The sequence below is a fragment of the Penicillium verrucosum genome (assembly GCF_028828655.1).
Source record: "Penicillium verrucosum strain IBT 35672 chromosome Unknown utg000004l_segment0_segment0, whole genome shotgun sequence".
NCBI lineage: Eukaryota > Fungi > Ascomycota > Eurotiomycetes > Eurotiales > Aspergillaceae > Penicillium > Penicillium verrucosum.
Genome location: NW_026643213.1, coordinates 454494 through 477341, shown reverse-complemented (window position 1 = coordinate 477341; position 22848 = coordinate 454494). Strand labels below are relative to the sequence as shown.

Here is a 22848-nt window from a genome sequence, read left to right as displayed (position 1 = left end):
GTGAGAAGCCGCTTGCTGACGCGATCCCGAAGAATCGCGTGCTCCGGTTCTTTTTCAGGAATTTGGTAGGGCTATACTCCGTACATAGTACACCGAACATTGTAAATCTGGGTTTCATTTCGCTATGCTACTCGTATTATCATTAATCCCGATGTCTGGCATGACTCGGTTCATGGATCTAGGTACATTGATTCGGCGGATTCCCACGGCCTCACAGATGAGGCTTGATTGAGTGCGATATAGCCAGTTTGGACCCCGTTTGCACCCCGTTTTGGAGGCTCTGGTGACTCATGCGGCGGCATTCCCGAGGTCGATGGAATCCGAAGTCCGTGACTTACGTCATATTTCTCGGTATCGCGGAGTTTCAGGTGACAGCCAGCAAACATTATGAGTCTGAAGCGCTTCGCTTCTTGCGCCTATAGCTAGAGCACCTGACCGCATCCCTGTCATGGGTTGATTATGTTGATAACGATATCAAGGTGTAAAAGATACAGAGCAAGGGATTGCAAGCTTTCAATCCTCTTTGCTCTCCTCTCGGCTGATAGAGGTCAGGGAGTGTGCAAGCTTCAGAAGCACTACACTCTCCGTTGCGGCGAAGTAGTTCAAGCTGTATAGTCATGTTAGAACACATAACCGAGTAATATGAATGTCCAAGGGTGTTACTCACCTGTCCATCAAAATGCGGAGGTGGCGCGAGAAATGGTCCTCGTATCGTTTCAGTGTGTCCTCGAGTTTTCCAATCCGCGTCGGATCATATCCTCTGGCATCTGCACCAGGGACTTTGCCTCCAGCCAAGTCAGGATCGGCTGATGCCAAGGCGCGTGAAAGTGATGCCGCAGTCCAGGAAGCAAACATGGTGCAGCAAGTCACAAGTTTCGAATGGATCTACATAGTCATTAGTATGAATATCATTCCTAGTGTGGAAAAACGTACTTTCAACAGTTTAGCCTGTGTGAGCATGCACTCCTTCAAACATGTATCCAAGAAGTCAACATGATCCTGCATCAGCTCATCAACCGTCCGGTTAACCTGCTTCATATCATTTTCCTCAACCCCCGACGCATCGGCGTGAACGCTGTTGACACGATCCATCAGACCCACCCAATTGGGCTCAATGACCTCGGCCGTACAAAAGTACAAAAGCTGCTGAACAAACACCAGCATCTTCGCGCGCAGGTTCCACGCCCGCCGTTTCCATACTTCAAGCCGCCGATCGGAGGATTTATGCCTCCAGCTGATGGTCTTGTTTTGGTCTGCCCAAGACGTGACTAGCAACGTCTCAAGATGGCGCAGCGATAGAAGATGGCGGAAAATAAGTTGGTATCGCAGAACGGTTTTGCGGCTAATGACCAGTGACAGAGGGAACGGAACGGAATAGTCCAGCTCAAGCGCATCGTATCCAAGAATATCTTTGTCTTCGTCGGCGGAATGGGCAGCAGAGACTTGTTGCTTCTCCGCTTCTGCACCATCTTGGTTGACACCCGAAACATTCACGACCTGCATGAGCCATTTCGTGAGGCCGATCTTGTTCATTCGCACCTTAACATCTTCCTTGAACGGGTCCAGTGCTGCAACACTGCCGGGCTGTCGAAGGACAATATCCAATAGTGACTGGAGCTTGCCCTCGTTGACGACACGTGCCGGTTTTCGTAGCTCGGAAGCACCAAGTTCGAGGAAGTAGGAAAAGAAATCGGAGCGATCCAGGAAGAAGTAGTGTTTCAGGGAGCGGAATCGAGTAGTGAGGGAGTTTTTTGTGACAAGAAGATTTAACAAGGAAGCATTGGCATAGGTATAGGCGGAATTTACGTTGTCCAGGAAGCGTGGATCATCGAGCGTCTTTGGGACATCTTTGACCTCTTTGCTGACGTCGACACCACCACATTCACGCACCACATTGAGATATTTTCCAGCCAGCAGGACTTTATCCTGGACGCTCTTCAGCTGAGGCGGAACCTCGTTCTCTCGAATAGTGTATCGTTTCTCCCAATACTCGTCCGTGTAGTCCTCCTCAAGTTTCTCGCGCTTGATCCATTTCTGTTCCTTAACCAGGAACTCGGCGTGGGGATCCCTGATACCGCCGTGGTGCAACCATTCATTCAACATGGCCATATAGGGCCTACTGGCGTCGCGCAGTAAGGTCTGAAGCAGATTCTTGGTTGTTGGATCACCTGAGAATGAAGCCAGACGCACCGTCAGGAGTCCGAGAATATTGCCTCCTTTGCAGATTTTCTTGCGGGCCATAGACCCTGGTATTAAATCTCCCCCTTCTTTAAGTTGTTCAAGTATATTGTCAACATCCTCATCAAAGTCGTCAATCGACTCCTCGAGCTCCTCATCTAGAAGACCATTTTTGAGCAACAGTTCCTGGCCCATCGAGTATAATTGGGCCAGACATTGGCTGGTGGGCATTGTGTGGAGATGAAGAAGGTGTAAGGTAAATGTAGGATTGTTCAGCAGCTGGCCTTCCAGTTGGGCGATAAGGATCAAGTAATCCTTGAGGAGTTTTCGAATGGATGCGCACAGAGAGTGACTAACAGCGCCACACTCAGCGCGGCTTTGTATTTCTACAAATGCTTCCATGGCACTGTAGTGCGTCGCCATTCTCAACATGGACTGAATGAGGTCACGAAGGGTCGGATCCAGACCCGGGGCAACCTGGAAGACTGGGCCTGTGAGGCGGTCTTTTTCGATCGATGGGTCATATGAGCTAGCGTAGTGAACATATTGACCTTCAAATCCCATGAACACGAACAACAAGTCCTCCAAGATCGCTGCTTCCTGGGCATCGGGTGAGAGCTCTCGAAGTGGCCGAGGATGAAGGGCCTGTGGGGCCGTCGAAGCTAGAGGGGGAACTGATACACGACATGCGAGAGGAGCTGTCGAGTGAGGAATCAATGACGCTTGCGGATTCCATGGGGCTGTAAAGGAAAAAAAAGATCATGGTCAGCAAATCCATTGCATTCCACAACAAACTGCGACACAGGGATACTCACAATCAACCAGGTTTTTCTCTCCAGTCCGGGAACTGGGTCTTGCGTCATCCAGTTGAACAGCCTTCCTCGGCCGGGTCTTATCCCAATCGCTTCTGTTGGCTGCACTGATAGATTCCTTAACAGGGTTCACAGGGTTTCTTCGCACTGCCTTTTCCCGTGATGCGACCACCATCCGCTCCGAGCGCTTATCGGACATACTCTTCTGATCCCGGGATGCTCTGTGTTTCTGACTCGAGGTGCTGTGGCGCAGAGAATCCTTGTTTTCGACTTGTAGCGGCGACGGTCCGCGAGTTTCGGAATCGACGCGATTGGAGACGGCGCGGGGTCGTGGAGCGCTCATATACGCGGCGCGGTCATTGGCAGACATAATCCCGCGAGGGCGACGAGTAAATCATGCAACATAGGAGAGTGAAAGGCGCGAAATCGAAGACTCAGCAACAAAAATAGCAGAACCAATGTATATGGGGAGAAGATGCAAGTATCCAAACAACTCCACTTTTAGTTTGGGCAGATGAACACCTCAGGCACCAAGGCATTAACAGGCACCTCACCTCTTGCGTACGTCGAGAGCTTCCCTTCCCGAGCTTCACTCAGACACCCACCTCTGCTCTTCTTCCCTTCCAAGTGATTCTCTCCTCCATCGTCATTCTATATTGTTTTATTGCTTCTCTTTTTGATAAATCTCTCCCGTCCCATCAGATAATCCAACATGTTCATTGCACGATCAGAATATGGTAAGCTTCATCAAGGCCTCCCCTCACCGCGGAATCAACTAACAGCTGTGGACAGACCGTGGAATCAAGTACGTTCGCCGAGATTAATCCGTGTCCTTAAACAGACCCGCAGCCTGACAATGTTTGCTCCGCAGCACCTTCTCCCCCGAAGGTCGTTTGTTCCAGGTCGAATACTCTCTTGAAGCTATCAAACTAGGCTCCACCGCCATCGGAGTATGTCATACCACTCAGTTCCTCTTTGCTCTACGATTCCAAGAAAGGCCTCGAAACACTACAACGAGCGACCTCTGTACTGTTATCGGAGCGCAAAACCAAGGATAATGCGATTATGGGACCGTCTTTTCTGACACTCATCTAGGTAGCAACCTCCGAGGGTGTGATCCTCGGTGTTGAGAAGCGCGTCACATCCACACTTCTCGAAGCGTCGTCCGTCGAGAAGATCGTCGAAATTGATCAGCACATCGGTTGTGCCATGTCCGGTCTGCAGGCCGATGCCCGCAACCTGGTTGAGCACGCCCGCGTCGAGTGCCAAAATCACGCCTTCCACTATGCCGAGCCCCTGCGAGTTGAGAGCACCACACAGGCAATTTGCGATTTGGCTCTGCGATTCGGTGAGAGCGGCGATGACGAGGAGAGTGTCATGAGTAGACCGTTTGGTGTTGCGCTGTTAATCGCTGGTTATGACGAGGACGGGCCCCAACTGTAAGATATGCAGTTTCCTTTCATCTGATATATTTACTGACTCCTTTTCTTCACTAGATACCACGCCGAACCGTCCGGCACATTCTACCGGTATGACGCCAAGGCCATCGGCTCAGGAAGCGAAGGCGCGCAGGCGGAGCTGCAGAATGAATACCACAAGTCTTTGACTCTTGCAGAGGCCGAGACGTTGGTGCTCAAGACGCTGAAGCAGGTCATGGAGGAGAAGCTTGATTCCAAGAATGTCCAGCTGGCCAGTGTCACCAAGGAGAAGGGTTTCCGTATCTACAACGACGAGGAGATGGGCCAGGCTGTCACACAGCTGGGTGGCAACCAATGAGTGCGATTAGTGTCGAAGATATCTCTTGAAGGGGCTCCTCGGACTTGATTTGGAGGCTAGTATCTATGTCGGGAGCAATAGAAAAATAATGACGATGCCATCCAACGCTTACATGCTGGCCTAACTATGTCGTATTTCAGGTAGCTAGCAATTTAGAGATGGTCCATGAACACCTGTAGTGACAATGCGTGGTAAATTTTGATTATGTACAATGACATATAATTAGATCCTTTGCAATGTCTAGCGGATCTTATAAACACATGGCTTCAGCACTTTGGCCTCCTGCTCAGCTGACAAGCCAGACTCTGAATCAGGCTTGCGGTCAACAAAGCGCTTCTTGTTACCAGGCGCAGGCGCACTGAGGGCCGAAGCGTGTTTCCCCTTGGTAGGCGCACCACCCTGCTTAACAAACACCATTCTCACGAACATCTTATTGGACTTATCCACGGATTCCCGGCGAAGCATGAATCCACGAGTCTGGAACACCTCCACAAACGCCGAGATATCAGTCTCGTCGGTATTGTCAGACGGCCGCACATCCTCAGCAAAGATGTCAGCATCATCCTCGGAATCGTCACCGCCCTTCTTCTTGGGCTTCTTTTTGTCTGCCTTGCTGCTGGGCTTCTGCGCACCGATCTGAGACTTCTTGCGTTGGACCTTGCCAAATCGACTTTTGACCTCACTGACCCAGCACTCGCCCTTGCCATCATTGCGCAAAATACGCCATGCCTCCTCGACGAACGAAACCCAGTTGGTTCCCATCAGACTCAGACAGAAAATAGCCACATCCGCAGCCCCATCTTCCAAGGGAAGATTCGAGATATCGGCTTTGGTGATCAATGGATCGGGCGCTGCCAGATCGTAGCTGTTGAGCTTGATGTTCAGCTTCTTGGCGGAGGGCGTCAAGGCGCGCGAGAGCTGTGCATCACCACAGCCCAGATCGGCGAACGTGCATACTCCAGTAGGACGACGGGGGAGCGGGTAGCCCTTAGCAGGGTTGAGGGGCTTTCCTCGTCTTGGGAGCGGGATTGCACCGCGGGTGCGGATGGTCTTGATGTAGTCGTCGACCGGGTTGGAGGGCCAGGACTCCTTGACCTGTCGTGCGAATCCGGCATGGTACTCGTCGAACAGCTCAGGGTTGGTATTGAACAGCTCGAGTGCTTTCTCGGAGGGGGTGGTGTAGAGGGTTTCGTTCAGGTGGCGGAACCGAGAGGAGACCAGCTTCTGTCGCATAGCCTGCTGGAGAGGGGTCAGGTTTGCCGTTGGTGGGAGTGCAGGCGCAGCGGGGGGCAGGGGCAGAGGCAAGAGCTTCTTTAGCCGGGGCAGTTGTAGCCTCTGTCTCGATCTTGTCCTCTGAGGCGCTGTTCTTGTTCTTCTTGCTCTTCCGTTGCTTTTTCTTTGGTGCTGTCTCCTCGGCCTGATCTGCGCCTACGTCGGCAGTGGTGACAGTTTCGCTAGGCTCCTGGGCGGTGGTTGTCTCAGGTGTCTGCTTCTCCTTCTTTTCCTTCTTCTGCTTCTTCTCTGTCTTCACAGAACCCTCTGGGCCGCGCTTTCCACCCTTCTCAATGTGCCTGCGGTACATCTCATCCACATTTCCGGCGGTGACACGGTCATTGGCACGCTTGCGCTTGTTGTTCTTCGCATCGGCGTTGGGGGCATCCTTCTCCGGCTGGGATTCGTTTTTGGGCTGCACGGCCTGAGTCTGTGACTTCAGAGCAGAGCCCTCAACGGACCATCCTGGAACAGCGAACATGATTAATTTTGAAGGATTGGTTGTAAATGTCCAATGCCTCTGAAGTAGAGGAAACGGTATCTCAGAAAAAAAAACCTATCAAAATTTCGTTATCGGTAATTTTACTATCAGATTACATACACATTAGTGCCTTAGGCATTTAGGCAGTAGACGGGGTAAATCTCGGCTAAAGGCCTATGGTTGTGACTTTGTTTTGGGGCACAAAGAGCGCAGGTGGACTCTGTACGCCCCTAAGCACCTCGTAGGCCCTTGTAACTGTGAAATTCAATGCCAGTGGACACCTAGAAGTCTGGTTGTGCACTTAAGAGAGACCCTTGCAAATAAGTAGGTGATCATATCCCCCTTTGACGAACCACAGTGTATTGCGGGTGATCTGCGATCCTTGGCAGCCCTGGAGCTTTTACTGACTTATCTGATCGTTGTGCCTTTTAGCCCCACGATGTCCTTGCACATGTCTACTCTCCAATCTTGAGTCATTCAAAGGCCATGGCTGACAAGCTGATGGATCAGCTGGATATTCCAGAGGATCTTACTGCTGACGTTTCTGCGGAAGCCTCAACCGCACGGTCAGGTCCCCGCAGACTCCCCAAGAAACGAACCAAGACCGGCTGCTTGAGTATGTTATAGAACGCTAGACATAGTTTTCCTTGTTGACCAAGCCCTATATTAGCTTGTCGGAAGCGCCGGATCAAATGTGGCGAAGAGAAGCCAATATGCGCCAACTGCATGAAATCCAAGCGAATCTGCGAAGGATATGCCCAACGGGTCGTGTTCAAGAACCCCATAGGCATCTTTGGATCTTTCAGTACTGGCCACGGCCCGGATCCGCAGATGGAGCAGCAACATATGAGGCCGCCGATCCCCGACGGCTATGGCTCTCAACTCCCTCCCCAACAAGCGGCAGCCGCTGCTCAGCATCCAATGTTAGCTCCGCGACCTGTTGATCCGGCAGCGATGGGATACCACTCGTTTCCGTCCCAAATACCTTCGTCGAGTCAAATACAGCCGGTTAATGCACCTCCATTCTATTATCCAGCAGCCCAAGTGCAGCCACCAACTCATATGTGGCACACTCAGCCGATAGTTCAAATGGAGAGCACACCGGTGCCGTCAAATGCAAATGACTTATCGCAAGTACAGAAGCAGCAGTCAGTTCAATTGGGCCAGGCGAGCGCTCTACATAGGCCCCATCCAAGCGTACAAAACGTAGCCCACGTCGCCAATCCCATCGGTCAGACGGCTGAAGAATATGCCGGCAATCTCTCCCCGGTACTAGGTCCCAATCCAATGCCGGGAAGTAGGGAGAGCCAGCTGAATCCGGTTCCTCAGGTATGCATTGCCGTGATGTATGTTTCTTGCAGCTGGTGTACTGAGTACGATTTCTTAGATGACCCAGCCGTTGCCGACGATATACCATTATCAGCCACCGCCAGGGCAATTCCCGCAGCAATTACGACCTCATGACCAGTTTTTACCCCATGAAATACCCCAGCAGCCACAAGTGATATATATAGAGGGTGAAAGCGAGGATTATTACGACGTAGACTCGGACGATGAGACGGTGGATCAATCGCAGGCCGAAGGCTTCAACCAGTTGAGTCTCATCATGGCCTCTGCTAACCGCGACGAGCGACAACTCCGCTCCTTCACCACATACTTGAACGAGCCCAATGTGCTCGCCTCATACCGACCTACACTTGGATCTTCTCCCCTAAACAACCCAAAGACCGCCCGCATATTTGCTCACTTCATTCACTCGACTGGTCCATCTTTGTCTATTTTTGAACGGCATCCTACTGACTCCTCAATTGTTCTGGGGGCGGCTGTGCCATCTGCACAACAGGGTCTATGGGTTTATACGCTTGCACTCAAAGCCTTAGAACATCCAGCCCTCCTCCAGGCGATACTTGCTATCAGCAGCTTACACATTGCATATTTACAGCAAGCTCCCACGACAGTATCATTGAAGCACTATCACTACGCCCTGAAACGAGTTGGTTCCGCAGTTGGCCTTCCCCTTCGACGCAAGCAAGTTGGTACCTTGGCCGCCACTCTTCTACTGGGCTACTATGAGGTGATATCTGCCGATCACTCGAAATGGAATAACCACCTGGGTGGGTCTACCCATCTTATCCGAGAGATAGACTTTGCCAAGACCACCAGAGACCTACGGGCCCATCGACGTAGAGCTCATGAGCAGCGACGCCAGTCTGGCTGGTCGGACTCGTGGTGGGGGATGTCTGGCGATGTCTCTGAGGATGATCCCTTCTCTGAGAAAGAGGGTAACGTCGATGAAGATCTCATAGGCGCCATTATGGGACAAGCAGTCAATTATGACGATTTTGGATGTATCAATGACGAGAGTACGCTACCCTCCAAAAGGCATTTTACCCGCAAGGACATTGAAGTCTTCCGGATTCAATGCGACCTATACTGGTGGTATGCAAAGCAAGATGCATTCCAGAGTTTTATCGGCGGAAACAAATTATTGTAAGTCTACGCCTACGGCTACTAGCAAACAACAGATTTACTTATCGTTAAACCAGAATGCCCTACTCTCAATGGGGTCAATGTCCGCCTCGAGCAGGTATTGGCCGTTTAGATGCCATCTACGGCTCCGCAGATCATCTGTGGCTGCTACTCGGTCGGGTCACAGACTTTGGCTTCCGTGACCGTAAGCGAAAATTGAGAAACCTGAAGGAAGATGGGGTGGACTGGAGGCCTGGCCCTGAGATGTTCAAATTCATGGGTCGGTTTGCTGGCGGCCCGCCCGGTCAAAGAACCGGACCACCTGGCGGCTTCGGTCCAGGGGGGGCCGCCTAGGCCTCCATCTGGCACGTCTAACATACAGCCTCAAGGGGGCCCCAGGGACTCGTCCATGCCACAGCCTACTGGGATGCCTCCTTCAAACTCTGGACCGGCCTCGGTCGACAATCCACCCATGTATGGAATGATACCCCCTCAACCACCTCCACGTCTTCCCTCGGGATTCCAAGATAGACCGCGTGAGCCTCGTTTGTCACCAGACGAGGATGACCCGGCTAACGGCATGAGTTACAAGGAAGCCGAACAGGAATGGGAAGACATCCTGGTCGCCATGGACACATTCTCACAGGCACTGGGGCGCGATTTTCAACCTTTGCCAGCAGATGTAGCGCCCCCAATCTCTACGCCGTTCGGTCCTGCGCTTCAGTACCGTACCCACACCATCGCCGTGATCTGGGGGTTCTATTATGCCATGCGTTTGCTGCTGAATCGGATTCATCCCTCCATGCCACCGGCCATCATGATGGCAGCTGGGGTCTCTGCTCCAACGACAGCCGGATTTGCGCAGATTGTTGGAAAGATCATGGCGGGTATCTACTACCCGCAACGCTTTAACCTGGAAGCTGGAAGCTTGAGTCCGAACTTGGGTTCTTCGTTGACCGAAATGTCCGTACCGCTATTCTTTGCAGCTGTGCAATATAATGATCACACGCAGCGAACTTGGACGATTTCAAAACTTCGCGACATATCTCGGCTGACTGGGTGGAAGACCGCGGATGCTATTGCAGGTGGCTGTGAGAAATCATGGATAGTCGCTGCAAAGCAAGGTCGCGGGCCACCCTATCAAAGGTCATTCGAGACTGACCGAGAACGAGAAAGGGAACAAGAGCGTGCGGTAAGCATGTCGATTGGATATCCTTGGCCGAGAACATACATGCTAATGTATACGCCACAGACTGAGGCTGTGCTACAGGAGGTTGAAGATCGTCGATTTGTCACGGTAAAGCCAGATCGAGCGCATTGGGCTATGGGAATCTTGGAAGAGGACATTGCGGATTTGGAGATTTAGGATTGGATGAGGTGTACAATGCACCATTACCTACATACATAGTACATCTATGTACATTAGGCACAACATACAGTAGCATCATACAGTAGTGCCCGTTGAGAGATGTGGCGCAGGTAGGTACCTGGAAGGTACCTCCCTACGTACTTGATTTCTTCTGCCACTTCTTGGCTTTCCCTTTCCGTTTTAGTGCTCAGACCTTGCCGCTTTTTGCTCACTGGGAATGCTCTGATCGTCACCTGAGGGCCGCTCACTGAGGCTGAGCTGGAATTGGGGTGAGCATCCTGAGTAAGCTACGTCAATAAAACCAAGGTTGGAATGCAACACGCTAGCTCCATCACGTGTACCCCTCCACTTTTAGATGGCAGCCATACGCATTCGCAATACCACCTCTCCGCTCGACAGATTCTATTCATGTTATACTTCACTCCGTATGCCGACCCCGAATTTCATTCTCCTCTCGCGTCATTATAAGCTACCGGTTGGTTCTCGAGAGAATAATGAGTGGCACACATGTCAATGCCCCAGTCCCGGAAGATTCGTCGAAAACAATAAAAGTTTATGATAACAGTCGAAAATTGGATTTCATTTTACGGAATGGACTAGCCGGAGGTATCGCGGGTTGTGCCGTAAGCCTTGCTACCTTTACTACCCGCATAAGATCGCTAACGGGAGTTATCCAGGCAAAAACTGTTGTGGCCCCACTAGATAGGGTCAGGATACTTTTCCAGACCTCTCATTCTCAATTTGTACAGTATTCGGCCCACTGGAATGGCTTGTTTAAGGCTGCCAGAGTCATTAAAACGAAGTATGGAATATCTGCGCTTTTCAAAGGGCACTCGGCAAGCTTAATCCGCGTCTTTCCTTATGCTAGCATCAACTTTCTCGCATACGAACAGTTCCGAATGGCAATCATTACAGCCCCTGAGAAGGAAACACCGTTCCGTCGATTTTTGTGCGGTAGTATGGCCGGTGCGATATCCACACTTGTCACATACCCTCTTGAGTTGATCCGTACTCGTCTTGCCTTCGAAACAGTACAAACGAATCCTTTATCTTGGCTTGATATTTCTCGAAAAATTTACTTTGAAGGTGGAGGCAACGGGAGGTTGTCACATCTTTATCGGGGAATTGCCCCAACTATGCTAGGTATACTTCCGTATGCCGGGACGTCATTCCTAACCCACGATCAAGTTAGAGACTTGCTTCTCTCATCTACATTTGCACCCTATACTCTAGAAGCAATATCATCAACTCGACTTACCGCTGTTGCCCAGCTTTCTTGCGGAGCAGTCGCTGGGATAGTTGCCCAGACAATTTCCTACCCAATCGATGTTCTTCGACGGCGAATACAGGTCGCAAGTGTTGTTGGTACTCAGTCTGGAATTTTAGAGACAATCCAACGTATCTACCTCGAGAGAGGAGTAAGGGGATTTTACGTTGGACTGACCATTGGCTACGTGAAAATGGTCCCTATGGTAGCGACAAGTTTCTACGTCTATGACCGGATGAAGCGATTTCTAGGGCTTATTAAATAGCTGTTGATTCTTTCCATTTCTATATACCCCATTCGTTGTTTCCATTCATTATGGTTCCCCTCTTCAGACTTTAAGATTGTATAGTCGAGCCTTCCTTGAGCCTATAAGCCCATTTCTCCTGGTCGAAATCCGTGGTTGGAACCTTCTTCTGGTACATTTCGTGACTTATATGGGCAGCCAGTAAGAACTGCGGAGGCCGCAGCCTGAGCTTTCTGGTGCCGCAGTACCATTGGCACCGGTCCCAGTTGTAATTGCAATAGCCATCCATGTACATACTATACTGTTTGAATATGTGGAGCCGGTCATTCAGCGGCGATTACTAAGTTTCTGCATGGCAGAAACACGTACATAGTTACTCCCCCACATTCAATATCCGTCCGACCCAATGTCATCACCGATCGACTTCTGCCTGACGTTTTACCTATTTTGTACTTTTTGACATTCTCTTTTCTCCCAAGGCTGATTCTTAATTTCTGTTTTCTGTTCCTTTCCCCTCACTTTTGCCTCCCAGGTGTTCCATCTCTCTCTCTCTCTGCCTTTCTATCAGTTTCCCGAGGTCACTATCAATCTCTCTCGCCCGTGGTCCCTCGATAACCCCACCCTCGGTACGGAAGTCAGCCGCTCGCGTCATCCACGGTTCACCCATCTTTTTTGTTGTGAAATCCGGTGATACTCCCAAATGTCTCGATATGATGACTACCGATCGTCAACAGGGACCCTAGACTCTCGCGATCGATACGATCGATATTCACGGGGTCCCCCGTGGCCGAACGACCCCGCCATACCGAAGAGCGCTTTGAAGAGCGCCTCCGCGAGGAAGACCGATATGGCCCCCTGCGCGTGCACGCGGGAGATTCTATGAGGATGATCATCTAGACCACCCATCCCCTGCAATGTCTCTTGTGGCGCATGACCGGCGTCGGCGTCGTGATGCCAGTCCCTCATTCCAACGTCCCCAACTTATTAGGCGGCAGTCGTCCTTGGACACCTTTGACCGCATACCCCGACGCAAAATGGAACACCTTGAGGCTCAAGACCATAGACCCCGCGCTCACCGTGTGCCTGTCGTTGCTCCGCCTCGTCGCCATTTATCTCCGGGCCGTTATCGCGAGCGAGAAGTCTACGAGGATATTAGGATCGCGGAGCCCGACTACTATGGCGATGAAGAGTTCAGAGACATCCGTGACCGAGATATGACTGATCGTCGCCGCCGCTCCAGCAGTACTGTTCGCAGACATCGCGAGGAGAAGCCTTACCCGCGCAAAGGGAAGACTCGTGTTCCTCGTCACCTTGCTCATATCCATGCCATCATGGATCTAGGGTATCCGTTCAAGGAAGAGGTGGGTGCTCCGTGTTCTAATCCTACCGTTATCGGCTACTGACCTAAGTAGGAGAATGTGATCGTCATCCAAAAGGCATTATCGAAGGAACAGATCGACGAAGTGCTTAGCTTGAGCCGCGAGTTCAGGCGGCCTTCGCCCGTGGAAAGTGAGTAGAACCCACATCCGCATTCCCAGGTCCTTCTGAGGAAGAGTAATACTAATTGCCTTCCTCGAACAGCCGAATACATCGGCCTGTCTCCGTCTCCTCCCCTGAGGGAACGGCCACGTGAGCGGGTGACGACAGAGCACCTGCGTGTCGAGGCCTCTCCCCGCACCAGCCAGGCACTCATAGTGGAAGCATCACCTTCTCGGCATAGGTCACGATCACGCCACCATGCAGACCGATATGAGGAGATTGTCGAGAGACCTCGAGTGCATGGAGTCTCCCGGCGACGGGCAGTATCAGTCCATGATCATGCACCTCGTCTCTCGTCTGCCGTGCAGTACATCGGGGAACGAGCATCCGATACCGTTCGGACGGGGCCAATGGTTCTTGTTCGTCCACGGGAGAGCGACCACGACGTAAGCGATTACATTCGTGATCTGGAAGAGGAGACAAGACTTCTTCGTCTGGAGAGGCAGGGTGGGATTGAGATCACTCAGCAACGCGAAACAGATATTGTTGACGATAGAGGGAATCAGGCGGAGGTTACTGAGATCCGGAGGCAGGAGCGCTCAGGTATGACGCCGCAGATTACTATCCCGATTTGATGATTCTAACCTTCTCTAGAACCCAGCTCTCGTCTCATGCGTGCTATGATGGCAACTCTGACCTGATCTGATTTCCATACTGCTTTCTTGTTTTTCTTCTGAAGCAGAGACTTACGATTTTATGATTTTGATTTAATTCTAGTGGTTCTGGGATTTCCGGATGTTTTTATGTATCTTTTTTAGTCGATTTGCAGGTTATCCCTACCTAGGTACAACATTGAAGTGTTAATATTTTAACACTCTATCCTCACAGGAGACTGCCCCTAGGAGGCAGCATGAGTTTAACATATATTTGGAGGTCCTTAGTCGAAATGGAGAAAAGGACGGTGGAAGATGCTACAAACTCATTAGATGGGTGCCTGATAAGATGACATGTGGCGCACGTGAGGCGTGAGGCGGTGCAAGGTCGAGGCTTCGGCGTAGCACATGTGGTGATATCCTATCATCACTCTCATCCATTCCTTTCCATTCTCCCCTCCTTTTTCTTTCTAAATCAAAAGTTTAAAATACACCAAACATGGATCGAATGCAGGCATTCGGAAAGAACTTCAGGTGAGTCCACTGTCACAGCCCCCTTACCCTACGGATACCATTCCGCCCCGTTGACTTGTGATCGGTCGCTTTACTAACATCTTCTTGCCTTGTGGTTTTCTGACGGACAGTGTGAACTTCACGCCTTTTGCGCAGCGTACTCAGCAAATGATCAAGGAGCAGCTGGGTCAGGCTGACGACAAGACCCAGCTCCCCGATGAATACATCGAGCTTGAGAAGCGCGTCGATGCTCTCAAGCTTGTCCACCAGAAGCTGTTGCAGGTGACGTGAGTAATCCCTGTTGGTTTCTGCGCCACTCATCTCTTTCTCCACTGGCGCTAACCGGCGCTACCTCGCGCGAACAGCTCCCAATACTCCAACGAGGCTTACGACTACCCTCCGAACATCCGCGAGTCCTTCAATGACCTAGGCCGTACTATCAACGAGAAGGTCCAGCTCTTGTCCCAGGCAGCCTCTCCCGCTGAGGCACAAGCTGCCCTGACAGCCCCGCCTTCCGCAAAACCCCAACCCAAGACCTTCAACCACGCGATCGCCCGTGCCTCCCTCGCTGGCTCCCAGACACTCGCGCAGAGCACCGAGAGCGAAGACCCGCTTGCAACTGCCTTGGAGAAGTATGCTCTGGCTGAGGAGCAGGTTGGCGAGGCTCGCCTCGCCCAAGATGCTCAGATCCAGTCCCGCTTCCTGGCCGGCTGGAACACCACCCTCAACACTAACTTGATGTTCGCTGCTAAGGCGCGCAAGAATGTTGAGAACGCGCGCTTGATGCTTGACTCTATCAAGGCTAGCAAAAAGGCCGGTGCCCACGGCGACTTGGATAACTTGAGCGAGGATGCCCGTGCGGAGATCGAGCAGGCCGAAGATGAGTTTGTTGGCCAGACAGAGGAGGCTGTTAGCGTGATGAAGAACGTACGTTCTGGTTGATTTACTTCTTGTTTGGCACTCTGAAATCCCTTCTGTGGTACTAATATCGCTTCAACAGGTCCTTGATACCCCCGAGCCCCTGCGCAACTTGGCCGATCTGATCGCCGCTCAACTTGAGTTCCACAAGAAGTCGTATGAGATTCTTAGCGAGCTTGCCCCGACTGTAGATGCTCTGCAGGTCGAGCAGGAAGTAAGTTTCGGTGATGCTCGTTCTACATTTTCCTCATATCTAACTCTTTCTTAGGCTAGTTACCGCAAGATCCGTGAGGGCGCTTAAGCGTTGTTTTGTATGCCGTGTTTATCCTGTTATCCTTCTGCCTGGCTTCGATTTTGTCTCTTACTCCGAGCCATGGCCTTGTGTTTTGTATCTAAGCCGCTTGCTTCTGCTGAGCGAACCCAACAGATAATTCAGTCTGGATTTTTGGACCTGGAATTCGGTCCTCCTATCTATATTCTCATAAAAAGCCATATTGTAGTGGAAATGTGGAGCATAGCCTTCGTTGATGTATAGATGTCATATGGGACCTTGACCTGGAGACCCACCGCCCGCTAATTCTGCCTCAGGCATGGTAGCTCCAGGAGCTCCGACATCAACGGAGATACTCCAACTTCACCAGGTCGCTTTTTTCAGCTCGCAACACACCTGACAGCTGCATATTTCCCAAGAAGGATATCCGGCTATTTGGTTCCTCGAATACGTACCCAAAACACCATCGAGCCGATCCCAATCGTGCCACGCTGCACCGAACAATCGATTACTTGTCCACCCACCCGCGCCGTCAAAGGACCCGGGCATTCAACAGCACTTGTGCAGAGAATCTATACCATCAAGTAAACGATCAGCCTCCTGCGCTCTTCACCCTAGCTCGTCCGCTCTTCACCCACACCGATATTTGCATACCACACCGAGTGATCCCCACTCTAGGTTGTACTTTGCTCCGACGAACGAAGAGAATAACAAAATACCGACAAAATGGCAAACGGGTATGCTCTCCCCTCTCTCGGATCATGGAATAAACAATGAATATCTCCCTCGACCAATGGGTCGATAATTACCTGGTTACGGGTGTTCGCATTGTTCAATCTATCCTGCCAGCCCTCGACCTCCCGATGCTTTGGTCGATGAAGTTACAAAATTACAGTCGCTAACACGAACTTTGACAGCTGGAGCATGGTCATTGGCCTGGTTATCATCATCGCCCTCTCGACAGCAGCATGGTTCCTAAGCCCGAAGGGCGAAAACCAGACGTGAGTCCATGATCCACTCTTTGCATGCTACGCGTCAAGCCAAACAGCCATTCCTATGAAACTTGCAAACACTTGAGAATACTGACTCTACTTTCCTCAGTCTCTTCCGCAGCAGCCTCATCCTTACGTTCGTTTCCTGTTACTTGATGTGGGGTATGTTTTCTTGCACATTCTGTCTATCTATCCATATCTATGGTATGTGGGCTACATAAAAGATGCTAACATATCCAATATAGCAATCGTCTTCCTCGCACAGTGGCACCCCCTCATTGCACCAAAGCGGTCAGACATGAGACCTGATCGCGTACCGCATTAAAGGCATTTCCCTTTCTGGTTTCTCATGTTTTGTCAATTCAGTCAACTGACTTTTCGCGAAATTGTCGGTTGTGTCAATCGTCTCATGCTATCCTGTCACGGGGTAGTATAAGATGAAGTCAAGTTTACATATCCTATCCCGAGGGTTAGATGGGAATAAGAACTGCTTTTCTTGCTCCGTGCTTAGGCTTGGTAGCGGCCTACTTGTGGAATTGGCCTGCATTGCGAACTTGTGTCGGTTCGCAGCTGCTTTATGTTTTTGTATAGCTTGTCTTTTAGATGGCCTTTTCTTGGCAGCGTTTTATTTTTATGTTTTCGATTTGATCTAGTTTTATTTAGTAGTTGGTTGGTTTCCTTTTGTATGGAAAGCATTTATATATATCCTTTTCGGTCACCTTACTAGTCGAGTACTACATGCTGATGGCCATGTCTACATGTATTAATTGGGGATCTTGACTAATGTAGTTCCGCTCTGTAGAGTACCTAGACCTAGGGATAAATATATATATATATTTAAGCAAGTGCACACTAATAAGGCTAGGTTGAATTAATTTTTGTATCTACTATCTAATCATTCATCTGAATTACTCTATTAGCCAACCCCCACAGCACCAAGAATCACCCTCTGCACCGCCCACCGCGCGATTTGACCCGCAACAGCAACCGCAACAGCACGCAGATACCCACAGCCAAGCAAGATATACAAAGCCTCGATATTACTCAGAAGCACCAGGTGCGTATCAACAACACCAAGAGAAAGCAACGAAGCAAGCAGGTCAAAAAGCCCCGTCAGATAACTAGTCGGCGTAGAATCCCGAAGCATAGAAGCCGTGGTAGCAAGCCACGATTCCAGGAACGAAGAAGAAGATGCCGAATCCAACGGCGAAGATGATATAGCTGTTTTCGCAGAGAGGAGGGAAGAGGTTTTTGTGGCTGTAGCCAACAGACTCTGATGCACCGCGCTCGGCATCGTTGTCGCCTGCGTCGAAGGTAGGATCCGTGCCGCTGACTGGCTGTGCTCTGGGATGTCGGAGACGCCCCCGTTGCCGTCAGAGCCCCAGATTACTAGCAGGATGGGGAAGAGCTTGGCGCAGCTGCTAACTAGCAGGGCGGTGCTGATCGCTGCGGGGCTTGCGGCGGTTGGAGGGGGTAGGGGCTGGATGTTCTGCAGAGGGGCTGTTGATGTCCGGCGCAGAGGCGGCGCGGGCCGGGGTGTTGGTCCCATTGATGGGCCTTGCGGTGGTGGGGAGAGGTCGGTTGAAGGGGTGACCTCGCTATGGGTTGGACTTAAAAGGGTTGCGGGAGGGTTGGCGGGGTTCTGGGCGTGTGGGGTTGCTGGCACTCCGGATGGCGAGGAATGCATTGTTGGCGTTGGGGGGCCGGAGGGGAAGGGAGTGACATCTCCTGTAGATTTTGTGGTAGGATTGGTGTTGGCATTGCTGCCGATGTCTGGACCGCTGTATCGTCGCGACTTTGGAACTAGGATTGAGACCAGAAGGCGCACGGTGAGGTGGTGCGCGAGGGTTGCGGCTGCATTCAAGCTTAGGAAGAAGAGGTATTGGACAATGATAGGGGCGCGTGATAGGAAGGTCGTTGCGAGGGATGGATCCTTCTCGATGCGTGCCCAGGTCAGGTAGACGTCGAAGAGAAGGAGAAGAACTCCTAGGCGAATTATGGACCGCTAAAAGGTCACCTTATCAGTAAGTGGCTCACGATTGTCTAAGACAATATACCCACATCGAACTGGTTGTCGTCTTGTCCTAGCCGATTGAAGAGGAGATGTCGGTATACCTATTTCAAGATATGTCAGTCAGGTCGCATGCCTGGAGAACGTGTACAATAATCACCTGAGGCTTAATGAGCACCAAATCAATGAACAGCACGACAAAGTCATATTCAACGTATTTGTCGGCAAACCGTTGGCACCGGGGACATTGCGTCAATCGCACACCCTTGCCTTGGGACCGGTCATCGGCACGACTGTAGGCGCTGTACAGGTGAGAGACCGGATAGGAGCACTCGATGCAAATAGGCATCGCGTCACATCCATAGATCTTTCGGGATGCCCAAGGGTCAAGATTGCAGCTCCCCTATCGCGATATCAAAGGCGGTGAACCTAAAGTTGGGAGATATACCTCAGAAGGGAAAGAGTTGCAGCGTAAGGAAGTGAAGTGTAGGGAATAAGGGATTCTCAATTCATTCATCATTATCCTTTCTATAGACAATCTGTCACAATTTACGGGGAATAGAACACTGGTCAAAAGTGAAAACGCCAGGCTACCTTAATTTCATACATCAAAGGTTAACTAGTTATACATATATAATATATACATACATAAAAAGTTCTTTTTTTACTGTCTTCGTATTCACCTAAAAAGACATATCAAAAGAACATCCAAAAAGGACATACATTCATTGCAAGACCACATTAGACGAGTATTCTTGAATAAAGATACAAAAATCCAAAAATGAAACTCCGATAGGGGGAATCGAACCCCCGGCTGCCGTGTGAGAGACGGCGATGTTAGCCACTACACCATATCGGATGGTTGAAATGACTTCCGCAAATTACGTTATTAGGCCTAGCGCTGGCCTTTTCGGTCTAGCGTCATAGCGCCCTGTGCGTCGCCGTACGTGGTTCTATAAAGTCCTCCCCATCGCCCCTTCAACTTTCTACCTCTCCTGCTCCTCCTTTCTCCCCCCGGCCCGCCCCCTATGCGCGCCTTATAGATAAGGCATTTTTGCCATTGATCCGGTTCACCGAGCTCCGCCACCCCCCGTTATCGCCGGCGTAAACCAGCCAGTCCTATACGGTCCTTCGAGCCCTAGAGCGCAATCTACGCTACTTCCTTCGCCCTACCCCGTTCCCTCTTAGCCCTCGCCACTACGCTCGAGATAAGGTATTTTTGCCCCTAGTCCGTTACGCCGACCGGCAGATTCGTTATATTATATTATATATCAGTCGGCCGGTCTATCGTCGATCTATTGCCCCTTTAGTTTTAGTCGCCCTAAACCCTCTATGGATAATCGCCTATATATAGCGGGTCCGTAAATCTACCTTAGGGCCGAGTATAAGAGTAAAAGCCTTGTGGCTGATAGTGTCTAATTAATTTCGGACCGAGGGGAATGTTAGTTAAAACGTATTAATTGTGACGATCTGGAAGGGTTTCTGCCGATTGACTCCGCCTTTAGACTACTCAGTTGGTTTTGCCGTGTTTGTCCGCTTGCAGAGATTTCTGCTGATTGTTTCCGCCCTTGACCTAGGACTCCCTACCCCACAATATCTTTAGTCCTATTTGTAGATTTCTTTTTTTCTTTTCTTTTCTTTTCTCTCTCTGTACTTAATATTCTTATTAAATATACTCTTTTTGCTAAAGAACTAGCCGGTAATATAATATTAAGTACTAATCAAATCTAATAAGTAGTACGACTATATAGATCTCTATTACGGTAGATCTCGGTCTAGCTTACCTACTTTCCGTTCCTTAGTACCGTATAGCTAAGATACCCGAACTAAACTTTATCTAACTAATTATAATAGTTAAGATATAACGGAACCCTACGAATCGCGGTAAGTAGCCGGTTACTACTATACTTAATAAAGAAGAGATCGACGATTAGATAATCGATATATTAACGCCGAAGACCTTATATACCGAGAGACTAGTAGATACTAGTAAATATAATAAAGATAACGATAATACTAGAGAAGGATTATCTTCTATATACGAGTAATTACGGAAGACTCTATCGAAGGAGAGATTCTAGGAACTTATTTATTAATACTAACGATTAGAATAAGAGAACTAAGAACTAAAAGATAAAATTATAGTATTCTTTAATAAAAGGATTAATATTAATAACCTTATAATTAAACGCGACGAAGCGATTGCTTATCGCGACCTTATAATCCGTAAACGCGGAGACTTAGCTTTCCGTCTTCTTTCCGCTTAGAACCTAAATATAGCTAATATTAGCGTACCGATTATAGAGGCTAATATTAACTAGAAGATAACTAAGATACCTAATATACTAATACTTAACGATAATAAAGAAGTAAGATTTAAAATCTAGGAAATAGTTATCCGATAGAAACTCGAAGCTAATATAGATTACTAGCTACCCGTAAGCGCCTACCGGGGGTGGAAACGCATATAGGTGATATTTTACTAAGCTTAGTAGAAGCAAATCCGGGGCGGATCTGAGCTAAGATAGCCCGTAGGCTGCCTTTCTAGCCTATAGCCGGCTCTTTTTCGGGGCCTATAGCATAGTTTTTATATACCGGATTTTATAGAAGATAGCCGATAGCGGTATTAGGACTATAGGGGTATAGCCGGACTATAATTAGCGGGCCGGTTTTCGAAATAATAGATACTAGGGACTATAGACTATATAAACGTCGGATAGGGCCGGGTAAGTAGTATTAGGGCTATATAAAAGGGACGCCGATTATAGCGTATTAGATCTAGGCCGGGATAGATAGAATTAGAGTTTATTTATAATTAAAGAATATAGAAAGGAGAAATAAAGCCCGGATAAACTATCCTTTATCCTTAGTAGCTACTATTAATTATAATTAGCCCTAGTTAACTATCGATTAGTATATCTCTTTTAGAGGATTAGGCGTAGAGCCTATATAAGATTTCCTAGGTTTTATAATTAGACGGCTAATAAAGATCGGCTATATATCTTAAATTAGATCTATATATACGCAGAAGTCTTAATAAAAGGGCTTCTATAATAGGAAGTAGAATATAGTAAGATATTTATAGTCCCTAATAGATTTCTTTAATAATTAAAAGGCGGAGTATATACCTAGAATTAGTTAAAAGATAAAGACTACTCGCGTAAAGGGTTATATAATTTAGTAAATCTAGCCGGAGAAGATATAAAAGAGGTTACGTCTCTTATAATTAGATTTCTCTATATATATTAAGTATATAATAAAAAAGATTAAGATTAGGAAATACCCTCGTTAAGAATAAATTAGGATCGCCCTCTAATAAAGAATCTATATTATCCGATTATAAAATAAATAATCTAAAAATACTAATAGCTTTTAAGACTATTAATCTAGCTAGTAAGTAGTCTCTTAAGTAATATATAGTAACGAGTTTAACCGCTAATAGATTATAAATAAGAATAGAAGGAGGAGCTAGACCTATAAAAGAAGCTAGATCTATAAAAAAAGAGTAGCTAGGCTTATAATAGGAGCTAAACCTATACCTAAGCCTATAATAAAAGAAGATAGAGTTAGAGATAGGGATAAAAATAGAGGTATAATAATTAATAATATAGCGATCCCTCCGATTATCGCTAATAATAAAGATAAGGATATAAAGCTAATATAATAGGCGAAGCTAATTATAAAATATAAATAAATTAGTCTAGATAGTAAAGATCTTATAAATAGGATAATAATATAAATACTCTAATAACTAATTATTAAATAAAAATCTTATATATAGAAAATACTAGTAGTAGACCTTTTTATAAAAGCTTAAAAGTCTATAATAAATATAAAAATATTAATAAGCTATATTATTAGAGATAATATAAAAAAGATATATAATTATTACTAGAAGAAGAATAGTCCGTTTCTTATATATATAATTATTAAAAGCGAGCTAAAAAGCGCCTATACTAATTATTATTAGAATAATTAGGGTACTCGATATAGACTTAGTAAGTAATATAGCTAGTACTAGAAAAGAATAATAAGTTAACGCTATATAGGAAAGATAGCCGAGGGCCTTAAAGCCTTTAGCGAGAGTAAGAAAGATAATAATAATAATAATAATAATAATAATAAAAGTAGTAATACTACTAC

General features: G+C 48.5%; 11 protein-coding genes across 11 annotated transcripts; 7 read left to right on the top strand and 4 right to left on the bottom strand.

Annotated features, from left to right (window-relative positions):
- Positions 1 to 170: 170 nt before the first annotated feature.
- Positions 171 to 386, bottom strand: N7516_009639 (uncharacterized protein; the record flags this gene model as incomplete). The annotated part of the gene is made up of 1 exon (XM_057222358.1): positions 171 to 386. The coding sequence occupies one exon, from the start codon at positions 384 to 386 to the stop codon at positions 171 to 173; it is 216 nt and encodes a 71-aa protein (XP_057069579.1).
- A 127-nt stretch (positions 387 to 513) lies between these two features.
- On the bottom strand, positions 514 to 3360 carry N7516_009638 (gamma-tubulin-complex subunit SPC97; the record flags this gene model as incomplete). The annotated part of the gene is made up of 4 exons (XM_057222357.1): positions 514 to 607; positions 668 to 885; positions 934 to 2918; positions 2994 to 3360. 4 exons carry the CDS (start codon positions 3358 to 3360, stop codon positions 514 to 516), a joined length of 2664 nt encoding a protein of 887 aa, XP_057069578.1.
- Positions 3361 to 3702: 342 nt separating this feature from the next.
- On the top strand, positions 3703 to 4766 carry pup2 (proteasome core particle subunit alpha 5; the record flags this gene model as incomplete). The annotated part of the gene is made up of 5 exons (XM_057222356.1): positions 3703 to 3727; positions 3783 to 3795; positions 3862 to 3940; positions 4086 to 4429; positions 4487 to 4766. The coding sequence occupies 5 exons, from the start codon at positions 3703 to 3705 to the stop codon at positions 4764 to 4766; spliced, it is 741 nt and encodes a 246-aa protein (XP_057069577.1).
- A 240-nt stretch (positions 4767 to 5006) lies between these two features.
- Positions 5007 to 6519, bottom strand: N7516_009636 (25S rRNA (adenine645-N1)-methyltransferase; the record flags this gene model as incomplete). The annotated part of the gene is made up of 2 exons (XM_057222355.1): positions 5007 to 6101; positions 6199 to 6519. 2 exons carry the CDS (start codon positions 6517 to 6519, stop codon positions 5007 to 5009), a joined length of 1416 nt encoding a protein of 471 aa, XP_057069576.1.
- A 486-nt stretch (positions 6520 to 7005) lies between these two features.
- Positions 7006 to 10354, top strand: N7516_009635 (uncharacterized protein; the record flags this gene model as incomplete). Its single annotated transcript, XM_057222354.1, has 6 exons — positions 7006 to 7135; positions 7190 to 7848; positions 7907 to 9009; positions 9066 to 9322; positions 9378 to 10180; positions 10241 to 10354. The coding sequence occupies 6 exons, from the start codon at positions 7006 to 7008 to the stop codon at positions 10352 to 10354; spliced, it is 3066 nt and encodes a 1021-aa protein (XP_057069575.1).
- A 497-nt stretch (positions 10355 to 10851) lies between these two features.
- On the top strand, positions 10852 to 11889 carry N7516_009634 (uncharacterized protein; the record flags this gene model as incomplete). Its single annotated transcript, XM_057222353.1, has 2 exons — positions 10852 to 10980; positions 11107 to 11889. The coding sequence occupies 2 exons, from the start codon at positions 10852 to 10854 to the stop codon at positions 11887 to 11889; spliced, it is 912 nt and encodes a 303-aa protein (XP_057069574.1).
- Positions 11890 to 12568: 679 nt separating this feature from the next.
- Positions 12569 to 12751, top strand: N7516_009633 (uncharacterized protein; the record flags this gene model as incomplete). The annotated part of the gene is made up of 1 exon (XM_057222352.1): positions 12569 to 12751. The coding sequence occupies one exon, from the start codon at positions 12569 to 12571 to the stop codon at positions 12749 to 12751; it is 183 nt and encodes a 60-aa protein (XP_057069573.1).
- Positions 12752 to 12782: 31 nt separating this feature from the next.
- Positions 12783 to 14048, top strand: N7516_009632 (uncharacterized protein; the record flags this gene model as incomplete). The annotated part of the gene is made up of 4 exons (XM_057222351.1): positions 12783 to 13229; positions 13281 to 13377; positions 13450 to 13950; positions 14002 to 14048. The coding sequence occupies 4 exons, from the start codon at positions 12783 to 12785 to the stop codon at positions 14046 to 14048; spliced, it is 1092 nt and encodes a 363-aa protein (XP_057069572.1).
- Positions 14049 to 14499: 451 nt separating this feature from the next.
- On the top strand, positions 14500 to 15732 carry N7516_009631 (BAR domain-containing protein; the record flags this gene model as incomplete). Its single annotated transcript, XM_057222350.1, has 5 exons — positions 14500 to 14534; positions 14645 to 14800; positions 14879 to 15440; positions 15514 to 15645; positions 15700 to 15732. 5 exons carry the CDS (start codon positions 14500 to 14502, stop codon positions 15730 to 15732), a joined length of 918 nt encoding a protein of 305 aa, XP_057069571.1.
- Positions 15733 to 16428: 696 nt separating this feature from the next.
- Positions 16429 to 17019, top strand: N7516_009630 (uncharacterized protein; the record flags this gene model as incomplete). The annotated part of the gene is made up of 4 exons (XM_057222349.1): positions 16429 to 16439; positions 16620 to 16703; positions 16804 to 16856; positions 16940 to 17019. 4 exons carry the CDS (start codon positions 16429 to 16431, stop codon positions 17017 to 17019), a joined length of 228 nt encoding a protein of 75 aa, XP_057069570.1.
- Positions 17020 to 17610: 591 nt separating this feature from the next.
- N7516_009629 (sterol homeostasis protein ARV1) lies at positions 17611 to 19054 on the bottom strand (the record flags this gene model as incomplete). Its single annotated transcript, XM_057222348.1, has 3 exons — positions 17611 to 18699; positions 18756 to 18809; positions 18866 to 19054. The coding sequence occupies 3 exons, from the start codon at positions 19052 to 19054 to the stop codon at positions 17611 to 17613; spliced, it is 1332 nt and encodes a 443-aa protein (XP_057069569.1).
- Positions 19055 to 22848: the final 3794 nt, after the last annotated feature.